Source organism: Pteronotus mesoamericanus, unplaced genomic scaffold (genome assembly GCF_021234165.1).
Source record: "Pteronotus mesoamericanus isolate MK-2021 breed Mesoamerican mustached bat unplaced genomic scaffold, CSHL_Meso_final contig_105, whole genome shotgun sequence".
Classification (NCBI taxonomy): domain Eukaryota; kingdom Metazoa; phylum Chordata; class Mammalia; order Chiroptera; family Mormoopidae; genus Pteronotus; species Pteronotus mesoamericanus.
Genome location: NW_026555006.1, coordinates 209,012 through 228,342, shown reverse-complemented (window position 1 = coordinate 228,342; position 19,331 = coordinate 209,012). Strand labels below are relative to the sequence as shown.

At 34.9% G+C, this 19,331-nt stretch overlaps 1 protein-coding gene and 1 pseudogene across 3 annotated transcripts in view; both read left to right on the top strand.

Moving 5' to 3' along the window:
- STIL (STIL centriolar assembly protein) overlaps positions 1-19,331 on the top strand; it is a 44,720-nt gene that overhangs the window by 547 nt on the left and 24,842 nt on the right. For 2 of the 3 annotated variants that reach the window (XM_054572224.1, XM_054572226.1), the window contains exons 2-9: positions 2,457-2,564; positions 4,254-4,366; positions 5,211-5,398; positions 6,369-6,616; positions 8,997-9,080; positions 11,258-11,344; positions 15,267-15,417; positions 17,563-17,672. In XM_054572224.1, the coding sequence (XP_054428199.1) occupies positions 2,457-2,564; positions 4,254-4,366; positions 5,211-5,398; positions 6,369-6,616; positions 8,997-9,080; positions 11,258-11,344; positions 15,267-15,417; positions 17,563-17,672 (1,089 nt within the window). The remainder of the gene's footprint in view (positions 1-2,456; positions 2,565-4,253; positions 4,367-5,210; positions 5,399-6,368; positions 6,617-8,996; positions 9,081-11,257; positions 11,345-15,266; positions 15,418-17,562; positions 17,673-19,331) is intronic. The other variant, XM_054572232.1, reaches the window with a different exon arrangement.
- On the top strand, positions 4,401-4,916 carry LOC129071428 (40S ribosomal protein S18-like; annotated as a pseudogene).

Genomic DNA, 19,331 nt, shown 5'->3' with positions numbered 1-19,331 from the left:
TGAACCCACAACCTTGCCATATTGGGATGAACTGTTGGACAGGGCAAGGATCTTTTTATTGATGGAAATAGTACCTGAACTCTTAAGGCTAAAAATTTATTTGTATCCCGGATAAGTGGGAAAGTGTTTGGATTCTTTTCCTCTTCTAAACCCTAATTCCTTGCTGGGAAAAATTTCACATTGGATATACCTAGTTTCCTTAAATATCCCTAAGCCTTTCCCACTCATATGGAGTAGGAAGGAGGAGCTTGCCATCTGTTTCCTCATTTCTCAGTCTGTCAATACTAAGGGTACTGTGTAAATTATCTGTGTTATTTGCCTCTTTGGATCCTTTATTGTTCTCTTTTTCCTCTAGGGAAGAACAATTAGTGCTGACATGTGAATTTTTTTCATCTAAATTAGAAGTGCATCTATGAGTTACCTTTATTCTTTGTATTGCTTTTCTTTGTGCCAGGTGTTTTTTGATGAAGACAGTGGGAAACATGACCCAAAGGGGCTATCTTATTTCTTTTGCTTAATTTTGGTCCTTTTGTTCTACTTCCTCCTCTTATTCTTTGAAAATTTGTCAACAGAAGTTCTTCTCTCTCTTAACTTATTATTAGGTCAAATTTATTTCTTATATTCTAGGTAAAATAATATACCCATGTGTATAAACTGATTATTCCTGGTATATTTAATTCTAGTTTTTTTAAAAATCATATTCAACTCGAGTTTTCTGTATTTTTGTTTTACTGAAACCTGGTTTTCAGTGATTTATGGGCTTTAGCAATTCTCAGTTATTTTGGTGATATACACTGCTTTGAATATTGATAGCCATGAATTTCATTTCCTAAGAGAAGTATTATATGTATACATGCAAAATTTTGCACGCAAGTTAAGGGTGTTTTTATTTCCCTTGCCTCCAACGTCTATGTTTATACCTTAGATTAAGAAAAAGACTAATAACAGCACTTAATAAAATCTTGTGGTGCCCAGTACTTTGTATGCATTATTCTTAACCTTCACAACAAACATATGAGTTGTAAATACTATTATTATCCCCCTCTTTTTTTCTTAAATGAGGAAACTTGTAGTCTAGAGAGATTAACCAACCAAAAGTTATACAATTGGTAAGCAGTATAGCCAGGATTTAAACATGATATTATTTCTACTCTATGATACTGCAATGAAGTAAACCTGAAGTAATGTAGATTGGCCTTAAGAGATACTATGGACTGCTAAGAGCAAAAAGAAATACCTAACATTAATACTTAAAATAAGCCAGGAATTCCTCTAAGCAGTTTACATATATTAACTCATTTAATATTCAATATAACTGCCAAGAGATGCTGATATATTATACTGTTTAACAGGTGAGGAACCTGAGGCACAAAGACATTAAATAACTTGATTGTGTTTACACAACTAGCAAACTTCGAAGCCAGATTTCAGACCTAAGCAACTGATCTCCACACTTTTTACTTTTAGCCTGTACATCATACTGCTTTTCATCCATTGGTAAATGATAAATATGGGGTCCAGCACAAATAATGCCCCTTTTTCATTACAAAATCATCAGCATGTAACTCTATAACATAACAATATCACACTCAAGCACACCATATTACATTTTAGGTGAAATGTTCAAATTAAAACTATAAATTATTACACCCATATTATTACCCTAACAACTACACGCAGGTAGGTGTTACTTCTGCTGGACCCTGTATATTAGATATAGAGACATAGATAAACTGACAGTTTGTTACTTACTAGCTTTGTGACCATGAACAAATTTCTTAATTTCAGATTATGTCCACATTACGAACTTTTTTCCTCTCTTTCCATTGTCCTTTTCTTATTGTGGTTTTATGTTACTCACATAAATAAAATCTTTGTGATGGTACCCTATATGATTTAATATCGAAACCTTGCTTTATACAACCCCTGGGATCTGTGTTGAGGAATTATTTATTTATAATGTGCTTTTGATACTTCAGTAATTAACTTATGTGATAAGGCCCAATATACCAAATTTGAAAACAGTGAAAAATAAAAATTCTATTAAGTTTTTGTGTTTTTCATAATTTTATTAGGTATGAACTAGAAATTAGTTGTGAAGGACAGATTTGATTTTAAATTTCAATGTAAATTTATGGCTTATATGTGATTTTCTGTTACTTAAATAGGATTTTTATAGGATTAGTACTACTGGTTCTTTTTTAAAAGCTTGTGTGTGTATTAATTTTTGTATGCATAAGAAAAAAAAAGACAAAAAAGCTATACCTAAATTTTGAGTGCTTATTCTCTTAATAGTAGAGTTACAGGAGATTTTTCATTTTATTTTAAAAAATATTTTCAATTCTTCTAAAATAACAAAAGTAATCTGAAAAGCTTCATCATTTAAACTGTTTCTTATAAAGTTTCTACTAAGGTTGCTTTTCAGTGTTCTCTGATTTGAAACTTTTTTTTTTAAGGTTTTCTTCAAGCAGGATGGTACCTTTTTACTTTCCTCCATCAAAATGTGCACTTTGGAACCCAATGCCAATTGGAGATTTCATCTATTTACATCTTAATTACTACAGGTATAAGATGTTTCTCTTTTCAAATCAAATCAGTATAAGCAGGAGTCAGAAGAATGTGTAAGGCAAAATTGATTACTATGACATTTTTTTTATTTTTTACTTTTCTATTCATAATCTTCTCTCCATTCTGCTTTTTTTTTTAAAAAAAAAAACTGTTCTTCATGCTTTTGAGAAATAATCTTAATTTTACAGTTCAAATGGTCTGCAAACCTAAAGCTCTCAGTATTATAAAAACTCAAAAGAGACAAAATAATAATTGAAAGGGTTTTTTCATAATGCTTTAGCATTATGTCTTTGTTGAGCATTGAAAAGATTGAACTGATTTTGAGTGAGTAGACCATACTAGGAGGATTATAAAATATTATGGTTATGGCCAGGATATTGAAAGAAAGACACAGAAACTTAGGCTTATAGTAATAGAAAACAGATTAATTGAGCTTTTTAATATAAAAAATTACTTGTTAAAAGCAGAATTCTAAGGCTGGATCATAATGGGAAGATCCTAGAGTCAGTTTACCTGTGAGATGGTTTTCTGTAGTATAAGAAGCAGATTTATGCTATACGGGTTTAAGGTGCTATATTTAGAGTTAGACTGCTTAGATGGTCATGTTCTGATTCTACCGTTTCTTATTCATGTGACCTCAGTAAAATAGCCAAGGGTCAGTTTCCTTACTTATAAAATGTGGATAATGCTACTGGTTTCTTAGTGCTATCGTAAGGATTAAATGAGACAGACTCTGCAAAACATCAGTTGGCACAGTACCTGGAATATAGGAAGTATTCAAAATGATAGCTATTATAAGGGTTTAGAGCAGTACTGAGATCAAGGGGAAAGAATGAAACTAGGTGTTTTTGAAGAAACAGTTTCTAGCATTTGATGATTTACTGAACAGAGGAACTAAAGGGAAGATACAAGTCAAAAAGTATTTAGGTTCTAAACCAGTTGGCAGAGAAGAGTGGTGTCATTGACAGAAACAGTCTTGTAGAAGTACAATTAAATATTTGTTAGATTTGTTCATTCTTTTCTCCGTTTCAACTTATCTTTTACATTTTCTCTCTCCTTCTGTGCTTTTTAATTTCTTTTGTTCTTTACTGATTTTCTTTTTTAGCTGTGTTTAATTACCATCTAACCTGTTCATTAAGGGTTGTTTTTTTTTAATGTGGAAGTATACTGTATATATGATTTTATATACACACAGTTTAATTGATTACATTTTTAATTCTATAAGTTTTTTGTGGTTCTTTTTCAAATTGGCTAGTGTACTTAATATTATCTTTGTTCCTTGCTCATATTTTAGAGTTCCTTTCGTATTCCTTTAAATATTTAGATAATATTTATTGATATTCTATATTCATTAATGCTAGACAATAAGTAAACTGATGGATGTGACTATTTAATTCCAACTTTACAAAAACAGGAGGTTGGCCTCATAGCTTCTCAAGCCCTGTTCTGGTTCATAATACAAGTAAATGCCTGGAAAACAACTATAATTCCAGCATCTGCTTATTGCAGTCCTGATTTCCAGGCAGGCCTCCCTGTGCCCTGCCTCTGACCCTAGAATTTCCTGACAATGTTCTTTCTGTATATTTTTAAAGATGTGAGTTATATTTTAGGCAGCATTTCATGGCAGGAGGTTTTTTTGAGGATATTAGACCCACTACCTTCATAAAAGACTTGTTGTTTTACAGAAATCCAAAGCTTGTGGTAACTGAAAAGACCATCCGACTTGCTTGTCGACATGCTAAGCAGAATAAAAAGAACTTGCCATGCTTTTTACTCGGTTCTCTCACAATAGATGAAGGTAATATACTTTTAAAAAGTTATTTTTTTACCTATACGCTGCTGTTGCCTTGTCTTTAGTGATTCCTGAGCATTTGTAGCACATTTTATGAGTACTTAACACCAATATTGATGGACAATGGAAGATAGCCTTTGCCATCGCTACAGTTAAGAGTGTGACACAAAGACATGCTCGTGTAATATTCAGGAAGGCAGACATCAACCTCACCAAGAGGGCAGGAGAGCTCATAGGATGACATGGAATGCGTGATCACCACATGCAGAATCCACACTAGTACAAGATTCCAGACTGTTTCTTGAGCAGACAGAAGGATGTGAAGGATGGAAAACACAGCCAGGTCCTGGCCAGTATCTGGACAACAAGCTTCTTGAAGACCTGGAGTGGCTCAAGAAATTTGGGGCCAGCAGAGAACTGTGCCAGTTCTGGGGTCTTTGTGTTTGAAGCCAGCCCACTAAAACCATGGGCCATCAGGGTCACACTGTGCGTGTGTCCAAGAAGAAATAAATCTGCAGGCCTTGTCTGTTAATAAATAGTTTATACATCAAAAAAATTATTTTTATTACTATAATAGAGTTTATGTTTACTAATTTAGCCAATTATTGTAATGTGCTTTGTGCTAATTTTCTTTGCTGTGTACCAAGGTTATGAAAAAATAAAACTTGGAACTACACATCACAGATTTGAGTCTGGTCAGGTGGAAGACTGACTATGCAAGTCATTTTTAAAAAGAACTTAGTGTTACTATCAGTATGAATATAATGTTTTGATATAATGTATGCTTGCTTAATTGGTTTCACATTTTTAAATGGCATGCTATATAATAATTGCTATTTTTGTTCTTCAGATGAAGAAGGTGTGATATTGACAGTAGATCGCTTTGATCCTGGTCGAGAAGTACCTGAATGCTCTGAAAGAACCCCTACTGCTTCTCTCCCTGGGGACTTCGTGATTCCATGCAAAGTTCAGACTCAGGGACTTTGTTCAAGAGAAATAATGATTCACAATGCAGATAACCTCAGTTCAGCTTTTAAGGTGAGATTTGTTGATAATTTGATTATTCTTAATTCAACACGAGAGTCAAACTGTGTACTATGTTGTATTTTAATAAATCAATATTTACTAAGTATTTGTAATAATTTGTTGACCTAAAATACAATTAAACATTGTTTCTAAGAGCAGAAATCCTAGATAGGTAATATGGGTAGCATTTCAGAAGAGGAAACAGTGTGTCCAGGATAGCAAAATGCAGTATGTACTCAGGATGACTTTAACAGTATAGATTTTTGCTAGGTTTGTGTGAGGTCACACTGGAGTATTAGTTTGTCCAGGTATAGAGAGCCTTGTCTGCCAGGTTAATGAATTTGAACTTTTCATGTGGGTCATGCAGAGTCATTGAAAGTTTCTGAAAAGAGGAAATACTGTTAAATCAAGGGTAGTTAATTTGATAGGTAGTTAATTTGGTAGTTAATCAAGGGTAGTTAAGCTGACCTGTGTAGTCAGGATAGATAGGCCATTGAGATAGTCAGGTGTGTGTTAAAAGAGGGGCATATTAGCCTGGAATAAAGTAGTGGCAGACTAGAAAGGACACAGCATAAGCAACTGCAGAGAAAGAGCCTACTTGACAATTGGGGATAGTAAGAAAAGAAAGAGGAATGGATTTTAGATTTTCCAGGACAGAGTCAGAGTCAATTTATATCCATTTTTCCCCTATATAATAATATTTATTAGAAATGACATTGTCCAATGAGAATTTGAAATACTGCTGAGACATCTAAGTTGTAAATATGTGATGAAGCTTAATGTAGTCAATCTTAATTGCTTTGACAAAATTAGTCATGTAACCTTTTGTTCACAGGAAAGAAATGAGGTAATTGAAATTTTGTAAGTGAAATAGTTCAATTTTGTTAGTATGAGATATATAAGTGTATGTGCATCAGAATCAAATTAAACCTTTGGAGATATTACAGAGTTTTAAAATAATTGTATAATATTTATTCCTTAGGCTCTGCAGCACCATGTATGTAGCAAAGACTCCTTGGATTGTGGTAAACTGCTTTCCCTAAGAGCTCATATCACTTCCAGTGAGAGTTTGGACACTGTGGATTTTGATTTACATTGGGCAGCAGTAACTCTAGCAAATACCTTTAAATGTACACCAGTGAAGCCCATCCCTATTATTCCAACAGCTCTGGCACGAAACTTAAGCAGTAATCTGAATATTTCCCAAGTTCAAGGTACCTATAAATATGGGTAAGTAAAAGATCTATTAATCCAAAATTTTAAATATTGGTCACATTAATATATTTTTATGATACCCATATAATATGAAATAATTGTGCAGTCAGTTTACATGCCAGAAATCTGCAGTGCTACATGAATAAGGAAGGTGAAAGGTACTTCATTAAGTTGTTAATTTTTGCTGAATATAGTTTTCTTTCAAAGACTTGTATGCACCACCCCAAGAAAAATTAGTGGTAAAAATTATATTAAAACTGGTTGTATTTTGTAATTTGAAAATACAAGGAGAAATTATTCTCTATATATCATTTTGTCCCTTGTATTTTGCCTTAGTTATAGGTCATCATTTTTTTAACTTTTTTTTTTTTTTTTAAGTAACTGATTATGAGCCTAAAAGAGTCTGGAGAATTTCTTTATGCAGTTTTACTTATGAATAATGAGCATTGCAGATAGAAAGAAGATAAAAAAAAATTTATAGTACTCTAGTTTACCAAATTATTAACCACTTGAGGGTGGAGCTTCCTTCACATAGCTGGAACAGCATCCTATCCAGCTTCCTATCACCACTCTTAGTTTCTTAGGAAATGTAAGCCAAATTGCATGCTTTCTGCTCCTCAGCAGGGCTGCTTCCCTGAATCCTCATCTACTTTCTTTATCCATTGTCACCTGAACTAGGTTAGAAGATACAAGCACCCTCTGCTTTAAAGTCTAAGCAGTTCACTTCTGGCTTGCTTTCCCACTAGACTCCACCCTAGTTCCTGTTAGCTCTCTAGAGCTAGAAATGTTTGCCAAAGAACACTCAACTCCAAGTCTTATTCTCTAAAGAATGCCTCTTCAAAAGAGGATAAGGAGAAGTGAGGATTTTCTTTTCACAGGGTCCCTGGAATAGCAAGAAAGATCCCATTTTGAGGTCCCACATGCTGACCTTTCTGGTTGGAGTAGCATTAAAGATGTGTTCGTATATTCCAGAATCAGGGACTGATTAAATATCATGGTGATAAAAATGTTTGCATTAAGTGTAGCATTAATGCCCTTGGAGTGATTCTCAATTGGGACATGGGAATTTGTGTTAAAATTAACAGAAATAATAATTTGTTTTCCTTAGTACCCATGCCTGTCTACTAATGAAATATAAATTTACTTTTCTCTAAATTATCCTTCTGTGATCCCTTGGCATGCTACCCAGGGTGTTCAACATTTTAATTGTCCATTCCCCTTACCTCTTATTATCTATAATTAAGTATTAAATTCATGAGATTTGTCATTTTCCTTACCACATTCATTTGTTCACCCTAATACTTACTAGGATCCATTATGGAATAGGTATTACATTAGAGAGTGAACTTAAATAGATTTTTACAAAAGCATACTAACTCTCTGCTAAGTATATTAACATGTAAACATGATATGGATAAAGATAATAGGGGTTTATATACAGTGCAGGGAAATTAGGAAGGAGTGTCCAAATTGCCCGGGAAAATCATGGAAAGCCTGAGCTGATTCTTTTAGAGAATAGGAATTTATCAGGTAGGTAAGGCAGAAGAGCTTTCAAAACACGTGTGTCATTGATAAATCCCCTGCCAACTCAGGCTTAATCGTCTCATCCCATGGCCTGATAAATTCATTATCTTTATCAAATTCATTATCTAGGGTTATTATAACAATGAATTATATCCTCAGTGGGTCTATCAAGACTTTATTTCACAAATGGCTTTGTTTTATTTTTGTATTTGAAAGTCATAACAATAAAATTAACTCTCCACAACTCAACTGTAGTTATTCATATCCTCAAAACTTACTGTCAGTAATAAACAATAATAAAGTATAAATATAGTATAATATCCTTTTACGGAATAATGTACTTTTGAGTTCTGTAATGATGGGCCCAAAGTTCTGTAATAGTGGAGGACTGTAGTACATGGAAGGCTGAATATATTGTACCTCTCCTAATTCAGCCTCCTTCAGGGAGAAGTCGTATCTGTTGCAGACTTGTCAAATCACCTGGATGGTTGAACACCTACAGTAAAAGGAAATTCACTTCTTCCAGGGAAACTTATATGGTTCTGAAATTGTTAGCCTTGATTTTAATACTTTTGATTAAAATAAACTGACACTTTTAGAGCAAAACTTTTTTAAAAGGTGTGTAATTTTCAATTACCATTTTAATGGATGGAATTTTAACATACTGAATATCTTTAATTTCCTCTTACTGGAATCTTTTTTTTTTTTTAATACTTTGAACTGTTTTATTTGTGTACATGTGTGTGAGAGAGAGAATATTCATTTGAATTATGTCCCCTGCCTAAAAATGTGCTTCAGCACTCAGGTGATCTCTTTTAAAGGTCAAAAGCATGTACTTCCAGCTGTTTTTACATAAATGTTTTCTGTTTAGATATCTTACCATGGATGAAACTCGCAAGTTGTTACTTTTGCTGGAATCTGATCCCAAGGTTTATTCTTTACCATTAGTGGGAATGTAAGTATTGCATTATTTATGAAAACCTTTTCAGCCATGTATGTGTTCAAATGTATATGATAAACATGCGAATCAGTTGTGCTATGAATATGTGATTAAAACTTAGATCACCTTATAAAACCACAATAGACAATGATTTCTTAAACTTATTTTAATGGTAGAATCAGTTAAAACAAGTTTTGCCAGTCTTAAGAAGAATTTAAATGTGTAAAACAGAGAAAGTCGAGTTCTGGTTGAAGTCGAGGCATTAGAATCCTTTTTCTTTAACTTTCTTCACTACCTGTTGTCCTTAAGGCAACTTTAAGAACACAGGGCTAGAAAAATACCTTAAAATTCCCTATCAGGCAGTTTTGCAGAAATTCCTCTAAATATTAATGGCTTTCTCTTTAGAGTTAGTTAGTGGTTAATGACATTTAGACAGTGTTCAGTCAGAAAGTTATATTCATTCCAGGTTTATTGAGTGCTTATCATATGTGTAGTATTATGTTTGGTATTGTGTTGGGATTTAAAGCTCCTCAAGAAATCTATAATCAAGGTGAGGTGATAAAATATTCAAATATTCACACATAGAAAGATAAATAATAAGGATATACAGCGGTACCTCGGTACTCATCGTTAATTCGTTCAGGAACTCAGGAACTCGTGAGGAGTGCCAAAACCAACAAGTACCGAATGATGAAGCATTTTCCTTTGTGGGGAGGCGTCGTGATTCACACAAGTTCTAGCGAGGGTGGTGAGTCCTCAGCCAGTGCTGAGTGCTGAAACATTTTTTTTCCTCATCAAAATGCAATGAGTACAGGGTTGGATGAGTTCTAAAGCCAACAAGTGCCAAGGTATAACTGTATATGATTTGCTTTGAAATGAACATCATCAACAGTGAGTACTACTAGTACTTGTGAGAGAGATAGTGGGAACATTTTCTTAGAGAAATCACTCTTGAGCTGGACCTTTTAGTGTTTGGATCATAGAAAGGAGGCTTGGTGGGGAAGGAACCAGTGTGAGGGAATAATATGTGCAAAATTAAAACGTGAGAATGCACAAATGTTCTGTGAGTCACGAAGTCTCATACATTCTGTTTGCTATGCTTCTGACATTGGCTATGGGCTTTTGATGCTAAGTGATTATTTTTTTTAATTGAATTTATTGGCGTGACATTGGTTAATAAAATTAGATTTCAGGTGTGCAATTGTATAATACATCATCTGTATATTGTATTATGTTTTCACCACCCCAAATTAAGTCTCCCTCTATCACCATTCACCTTCCCTTTTCCCTCTTCTACCTCCTTCCCCACGCCTCGCCCCCTTTCCCTCTGGTAATTACCATGCTGTTGTCTGTATGAGTTTGTTTGTTATTTGTCTTTTTTTTTTTTTTTTTTGCTTAATCCCTCCAGCTTTTCAAGTGAGCCCTCCGCTCTGACAGCTGTCAGTCTGTTCTCTATGAGTCTGTTTCTATTTTGTTTGTTATTTTATTCATTAGATTCCATGTATGAATGAGATCATATGGTACTTGCCTTTCTCGTTAAGTGAATATCTGTTAAGAGTCTTGTATGTTTCAGGCCACCTATATATGGTACAATATTTAACCCTTTCAGTAACTCTATAGTTTGAGCTGCTGACTTCATTCTCCCCAAATTGTCTATTCTTTCTAGTCCATGCTAATTGATTCTATTTGATTCTGGCTTTCACCCCATGGTTAACCATTTTCTCTCCAGCCATTTTCCCTTCATCTCAGGCAGGAGAGGACAGAAAGAAGCTCTTTATATATCTGTATCTATACTCATTCTTAATTATTAGCATGGTCTGGTGTTAATAGATTTCTCATTTATGAGGCCTTTAATGTATTGCTGGTGTATGCCAAGACTCTTACCTAAGAAGAATGTAATTTAAGTACATTAAGTAGAAGCCCTGGCTGGGTAGCTCAGTTGGTTAGAGCATTCTTCTGATACACCAAGGTAGCAGGTTCTGTCCCTGGGCAGAACACATACAAGAATCAACCAATGAATGCATAGATAAATGAAACAACAAGTTAGTGTCTCTCTCCCTCACCGTCTGTCCGTTTCTCTCTCCCCCCCCAAAATCAGTAACTTTAAAAAATAAATAAAAATAAAGTATATTAAGTATCAATTTGTGTATGACTATAGTTTTTGAATTTTTTTTTTGTTTCTGTTTTTTTAGATGGCTCTCTGGCATTATACATATCTATAGTCCTCAGGTATGGGCTTGCTGCCTGCGATACATGTTCAGTTCTTCTATTCAAGAAAGGCAAGTGGTATTTTTCTCTTGTATTTTATTTTGATCTTTTCCTCTGTTCATATTTTATTAATCTTTAAAATTCATGCAAAGCCTTGCCCTGACCAATGTGGCTTGTTTGGTTGGGCGCCATCCCACAACATGAAAAGTCACCAGTTCAGTTGCCAGCCAGGGCACATGCCTTGGTTGTGGGCCAGGTCCCCTGTTGGAGGCATGTGAGAGGCAACCAGTCAAGGTATCTCTCATGCATTAATATTTCTCTCCCTCTCTTTCCCTTCCCATCTCTCTAAAAATAAATAAATAGCCCTGGCTGATGCGGCTCAGTGGATTGAGTGGGCACCTGCAAACTGCAAGGTTGCCAGTTTGATTCAGGGTCTGGGCACATGCCTGGGTTAGGGTTAGGTCCCTGGTTCCGGGGTGTGCCAGAGGCAGCTGACCCCATGTATCTCTTGCACATGGATATTTCTCTCCCTCCTTCTCCCTTCCTGCCCTTCTCTCTAAAAATAAATAAGTAAATAAAATCTTTTTAAAAAACCAAAAACCCTAGAGATCATGTTCTCTAGTGTTCTGTTTTAAAAATAATGATTCATTTTCAGTGACATGGCTGAAGTAAGTTTGAATTTGTTACAAGTGTTATTAAGTTACACAGTGATATTATTAGCACTCAAAGAAACCTTTGAGAGGAGGTGTTTAATTTTCCTCCTAGAACTAAAGTACAAGCATTGGAACAAATAGGGAAATTTATTTCTAACCTCAGTTCCTCATTCAATTTTGTTACTTTGTACATGATACCACTGTTTGCCTCTTACCTTCTCCATCTAGTAAATTAAAATTCAGAGGTCTGTTTTTGTCTACCTTGGGTGGTTATAATTCATTTTAGAAAAAACTTTATTGAAAAGACAGTACAAGTATATGGTAATAAATCAGATATAATAAAGATACAATAAAGATAAGTCTCTCTTCTACTTCATTTCTCCAGATCCATCCCCAGAGATAACCACTGTTAACTAGTATCTTGTGCTTTCTTCTTGAAATATGCAATGCATAGACAGATCTCACCCTCCAATGGCCTGTAAAAATTAAATCACAAATGAGAACATACCGTTCTTCCTTTTCTGTATATTGCTTTTTTTCCTATATCATTATTCCTTATAGATCATTACATCTTGGTATGTACATATTTGACATACATTTTACAACTGAGTAGTATATAATAGATACTATACTTGAAAAACTAGTCCTTTTTATTATATGTCTGTGTGTGCATATCTTAGTATATTTGTAGAATATATTCCTAAGTGGTTTTTCTGGTAATTTTAAACTTTGGTAGACATTGCCAAATTGCCCTTAAAAAGACTGCCCATCTATAACCCTCCCAGCATTGTTTGAGAGTGCCTGTTTTCTCCATCCCCTCACTAAAACCGTGGAACAAATGTTTATTGAACACCTATGATGTCCCAAGCACTGTTCACAATACTGTGGATAAGCAGTAAGCAAAATGAAGACCCTGCAGTTATAGGCAGTAAATAGAACAAATTAAATAAGTAATAATTTATAAGGTGATGAGTGTTGTGGAGAAAAATAAGCAAGGGAGGAGGCTGTTGTGTGTCTGGATGGTAGTGGCAGGTAAAGAGTAACAATTTTAAATAGGGTAATCAGTCAGGCAAAGACTTGAGGTGAGGGAATGAGCCATGTGGCTGTCTGGGTAGTCCCAGGCAGGGTGTACATTAAGTCCAAAGGCCATGGGCATAATATCACCTTGCATCTTTAAGGAACAGCAAGGAAACCAGTGTGGCTGAAGAGGAGTGAGAGAAGGGGGAGAGTAGCAGGACCTCAAAGAGTTAATGGTAATGGTCTTTTCTCATGTGTTATAACCATCTTCTGGGAACTTCCTACGCATGGCTCTTGTTATTATTCTCTTGGGTTGTGCATCTTTTCATATTGCTTTGAAATAGCTCACAATCTTTTTCTCATTCTCTGTATACATCCATGTGCCACCTAACATTTTGGTCAAACAGCAGACCACATGTGGACTATGGTCATATATCCTAGGTGTTTAATAGGTTATGCCATCTAGGTTTGTGTACGTACACTCAGTGACGTTCACAACAATGAAATCGTCTAACAATGCATTTTTCAGAACATATCCCTGTCATTAAGGAGTGCATGACTCTGTGTGAATGTGTGTGTGTTTTATATGTAAAATATAGAAGGAGATAATACTTATAAAAGTGTATGGAGAAGCTTTTTTTCCTCCCTGATTACCACTTGATTTAACTTTGGTTAATGGTGTTTTTCCCAAATAGCCTTTTTTGAAGTAATATTTATAAAACTTTTTCCTATCTTGCTTAGAAAGGATTTGCTCACTCCAGGAGTATTTATTGAAATAAAAAATCTCTTGTGCTTTCTTCAAAAGCAAGTTTTGCTTTTTACATTTTATTTCAACTTTAAAAAACAACTTTATTTGTAGTAAAAACAAGTGTTCATTTTAGTGTATTCGCACAGTTGTTTAATTATCAATGACTGGTCTCGCTTTAAGTTCTTATTGACAGTAAAATTATTTGTGAAGCTTTTTCAGTCTGTATTCAGTATGAAGCATTAGGGAATTCCTTTTGTATTTGAACTATTTAATTATTGCCAACCCTTTCAAGGGAGATTTGAGCCAGAGAGGAGTCAAGCATTGTTTAGTGTAGCTTAGGTTAGTAGGTACTTTACAGCATTCTGAGCAGTGGCCTTGTCTGATCCTTGAGAGAAGAGTTTAGGCATTCTTCCTCTTCATCCTTTACTGCTTTGTTTTGTTAGTAGTATAATGTATCCCTAAATTATTTTTTCATTCAGTGTTTTACAAAATAGGGACAACTACTGGAAGTATTTTTAAATAGTTGGTTTTACTTTTTTTTTTTTAAGAGGTTTTATTTATCTATTTTTAGAGAGAGGAGAAGAGAGAGAAAAAGGGAGAGAAACATCAATGTGTGGTTGCCTCTCATGCACCCCCAACTGGGGACCTGGTCTGCAACCCAGGCATGTGCCCTGACTGGGAATCGAATCAGCAACCCTTAGGTTCTCAGGCCAGCAATCAATCCACTGACCCACAACAGCCAAGGCGGTTTTACTTTAAGAAATATTTATTTGTTTGTTTGTTTGTTTGTTTGTTTTAGAGAGAGGGAAAGAGAGGGAGAGAAACATGGATCAGTTGCTTCTCACACACCCCCACCTGCAACCCAGGCATGTGCCCTGACCGGGAATCGAACTGGCGATCTTTCAGTTTGCAGGACGATGTCCGACTCACTGAGCCAAACCAGTCAGGGCTAAATTGTTGGTTTTAGTACATGTTGTAAAGGCTCTTGATCACTTTTTGTTTTGTAATGAATAATTAAATATTCACTTTATCAGTGTTTGTAATAATGAAACATTGTAAATACCATAATTCGAATATACTTTCTGGAAGTCTAGGAGAATCAATAATGGAATTTCTATAAATCATGATACTGGTAGTTGCTAAAAAAAAAAAAAGAATTAGGACGTCTGAGATATAATATGGAATAGTGGCATGGAAAGAAATCCAGGAGGGTTAGATAAGAAATAGCAATTGCAAATCATGTGTATAGTATGGCCTCATTTTTCTTAAATTGTGTAAAATGTTTTTGTATAGGAGAAAACCTGGAAATATATATACTAAACTGGAGAGTAGAAGAGGGTGGCTTTCATTTTTTATTTTATATTCTTGTTCAAAGTATTTACAAGTGATTTTTTTCCATAATGTACTTAAAAATCAGTAACATTAAAAAGCATGAATTTGCTCCCCCAGTTTTCTTCCAAAAATTGGACTGTTTAGTCAGTCTATTAGGTAGATGGAGAGACTCTCATAGAGTTCTTGGAGTATGCTTTTGTTATCCTTAGTAAATTTTAATTAAATGGCATTTTTTTCATCCAGGGTTTTCTCAGAGTCTGGAAATTTCATTATAGTTCTATATTCTGTGACGCATAAGGAGCCTGAGTTTTATGAGTGCCTCCCTTGTGATGGTACCTCACCGGACCTTCGATTCCAGCTACTAACCAGTAAGGAAACATTACATCTTTTCAAAGTAAGTGATTTGATTTGATTAACGACTGTTTAGAGTTTCGTGTTGTTGGTTTAAGCCCAACAGTCTTTGCCCTTTGAAACAGTAATTATTAGGTTTTGTGTATTTTCAATCAATCTTACTGAATATTAATTTATTCTTTTATGGTTAATTTTGTTTTATTAACTTTAGGTCATATCTCCAGAACTAAATTATGATATAGGATCAGAGGTTATCCACAGAATAGTTTGCCAGTGTTTTTTCTAAAACCTTTGAGTAATATAGCAGGGATATTTCCCTGGTTAGTGTGGCTCAGTGGATTGAGTGCTGGCCTGCAAACCAAAGTGTCGCTGTTTTGACACCTGGTCAGGTCACACGCCTGGATTGCAGGCCAGGTCTTCAGTAGGGGGTACACGAGAGGCAACCACACATTAATGTTTCTCTCCCTCACTTTCTCCTTTCCCCTCTCTCTAAAAATAAATAAAGTCTTTAAAATCTGCCTAAGGAATTTATATGTTGTATCATTTTATAATATTGAGAGTTAATTTGTAATTTTAGTGTTTTCTTTGCCCTAATTGTTATTTTTAAAACCTAGGGATATAACGAATGGTTTCTCACACTTAGGTCAGTGTTAATCATATATAATCCTAGGAATCAGAATATATTGTTTCTATATCTACTAAAATACATAAAAATATGTGTCATTTTATAAAAATATTCCAAGACCACTTCTTAGTATAACGGTTAGTTGTCCCATGCCTCAGATCAATAATTAAAAAATTTTATATTTTATTACAAAAATATTATCTGAATAACCATGTGTTTCCACTCAGATCTTATTTTGTGCCTGCTTTCACTTTACTTAAGGGTTGTAGCAGTTCATGAATCAAGTTTTTTGCATTTTAATTATACATACAATCATCTTAAATGAAGTCTAATATATTTTTATTTTAGAGATATATATTAGTTACTCATTTTATTCTTTAGGTTGTATCTTCAGTTCAAAGTTACTATTTTAACTGAATCCCTGGTTATTGAGTGAGTTATTTAATACAGGTGATTAACACTTCACTTTTGTGGTAGGGACATGAACAATATAAAAAAAAGGTGGTTACATAAAAATAGAACTACCATATGATCCAGCAGTTTCACTGCTGGGTATTTATCTGAAAACACTAATCCAAAAGAATATCTGCATCCCCATGTTCATTGCAGCATTATTTACAATAGCCAAGACATGAAAGCAGCCCTGAGTGTCCATCGATAGATGAATGAATAAAGAAAATGTAGAGCATATATACAATACAATATTGTTCAGCCATAAAAAAATAAGGATATTTTGCCATTTGCCACAACGTGGATGGATCTTGAAAGCATTATGCTAAGTGAAATAGTCAGAGAAAGACCAATAGCGTATGATCTCATTTATATTGGAATCTAAAAAAAACATAAATACAGAGAACAGACTGGTAGTTTTGGGGGAGTAAGAAATGGGTGAAGGTAGTATAAAGGTACAAACTTACAGTTAAAAAATAAATAGGTCCTGGAGATATAATGTTCAGTATGGTGACTATAGTTATTATATAGAGTTGATCCTTGAACAACGTGAGTTTGAACTGCATGGGTCCCATATATGCAGATTTTTTTCAGTTGACCTAAGCAGTTCAAACCCACATTGCTCAAGGGTCCATTCTGAGACTGGGAATCTATGTATGCCAGAAGATCAGCTATCATTATATTGCATTTTCAACTGCTCAGGAGGTCAGCACTCCTAACCCCCATGTTGTTTAAGAGTCAATTATATTTGAAAGTTGCTAAGAGAGTAGATCTTAAAAGTTCTCATCATAAGAAAAAAAAATTGTGACTCTGTGTGGTAATGGTGTTAACTAGACTTGCTTTAGTGATCATTTCACAATATATACAAAGATTGAATCATTATGTCGTATACCTGAAACTAATGATATATGTCAATTATATTTTGATAAAAATTCTTTTAAAAGGGTTAAAGTTACAGAAATCAGAAGTCTCACCTCCCCCTGTGCCACCGCCCCCCCACACCCCCCACCTCCCTGCCGCTGCCCCAGTGTTTCAGAGCTACTTTCATCTAAATAGAATTCTCTGGTGTTTCATCTAAATAGAAATCTCAAAATGTGGCCTACTTCATTTCAGAATGTTGAACCTTCTGACAAGAATCCAATACATTTTGAACTGAGTGCCGAAAGCCAAAATGCAGAAACAGAGTTTTTCAACAAAGTTTCTAAGAATCTTTCAATTAAGAGGTAACAGATATATTTTTATTATCTGCGTACTTTTAAATTATTTTTATTAGTTTTTGATGAGTAATTAAATTAATTATTTCTGATGAAACTATTTGTATATCTTATATACCATAGATGTCTTTGCTTTAAATGCATTCCTTCATACTCAGAAATTGGATGATAATTTTAATGAAGTGTCAGCTCTAATATGGTTCTTATTTGAGTTGCTTTTTTACACAGGGAAAAAAAGTATTTGCTTAGGAAGAGCATCCTGTTTTGGGTTAGTTTGCCTTTTGTGTGTTCTTCCCTTCCTTATAGTTTTAAACCTAAGCCTGTCAGATAAACTATTAACCAAAAACTAATTCCCCTACCTAAAAAAAAATGAGGTTTTTTTAGAACTTTTAAAGCAGTCCTAGCTGGTGTGGCTAAGTTGGTTGAACATTGACCCGTGAACTGAAAGGTTGCCGGTTCGATTCCCGGCCAGGGCATATACCTGGGTTGTGGGTTCAGTCCCCTGTCAAAGCTCATGCAAGAGACAACCGACCCATGTTTCTCTCTCACATTGATGTTTCTCTCCCTTTCTTTCTCCCTCCCTTCCCTTCTTTCTAAAAAATAAATATTTAAAACTTTTAAAGCAAATATACCTGAGGAATATTAGTTACATAACGGCTTGTGACTTTTTGGTTCAGTATATACCTTTGGTGGTGAAGAAGATATTCCTTTGTATTAGGGTTGTCCAGAGAAACAGAACTGAGAGAGAGAGAGAGTAGGTAACTGACTCTGTGTGTGTGTGTGTGTGTGTGTGTGTGTGTGTGTGTGAGAGAGAGAGAGAGAGAGAGAGAGAGAGAGAGAGAGAGAGCACGAGCGCGCGCGCACGTAGGAAGGCTTTAAGGAATTGGCTCACACAATTGTGGAGGCTTGGCAGGTCCAAAATCTGGAGGGTAGGCTGGCATGTTGAGAAGACTTACAGTTAGAACCCAAAGGTGTCTGTTAGCAGGATGCTGTCTTCTTGGGCGGTGCGGGGGTGTCAGGCTTCTCTGTTCTAGTAAGGCCCTTAACTGATTGGATGAGGCCCGCCCGCACTGAGAGTCTACTGATTTAAATGATACTCTCGACTAAAAAATACCTTCACAAATATCTAGAATAATGTTTGACAAAATATCTAGATACTGTGACCTCGCCAAGTTGACCCAGAAAATTACCCTTTCATATCCCTATGTCAGATAATATACTAAAGGCTGAGGATATGGTGATATCAAAAATACGTCCAGACATGATCCCTTCCCTTGTGGAACTAATAGTCCAGTGATGGGAGTATTGAATGTTCTCCATATTATCTGAGAGGTCCATTAATTTAATAATTACCAAATAATAGCCTCATCTAAAAGTTATCTTGGATGACTCATTTATTCTTGGACTCTGGTCCTAAAAGTTCATTTTTTTCTCTCTTCAATTTTTTGATTCTAACCTTAACCTGTCTTTGGGTCCCTTAAGTGTTATCTGTTTAGTGCCTTACGTGAGAAGCAGGCAGGTATATGGTTCATTATAGATTATTGCAATTATTGAGAAAATGGCTTGACTTTTTTTTATAGCATTCATTCATCTGTCCTTAACACTTGATTTTATAGGTGGAAATTAACTATGATACAAGTTTAAAGTGGATGCACCTATGCCTACTAT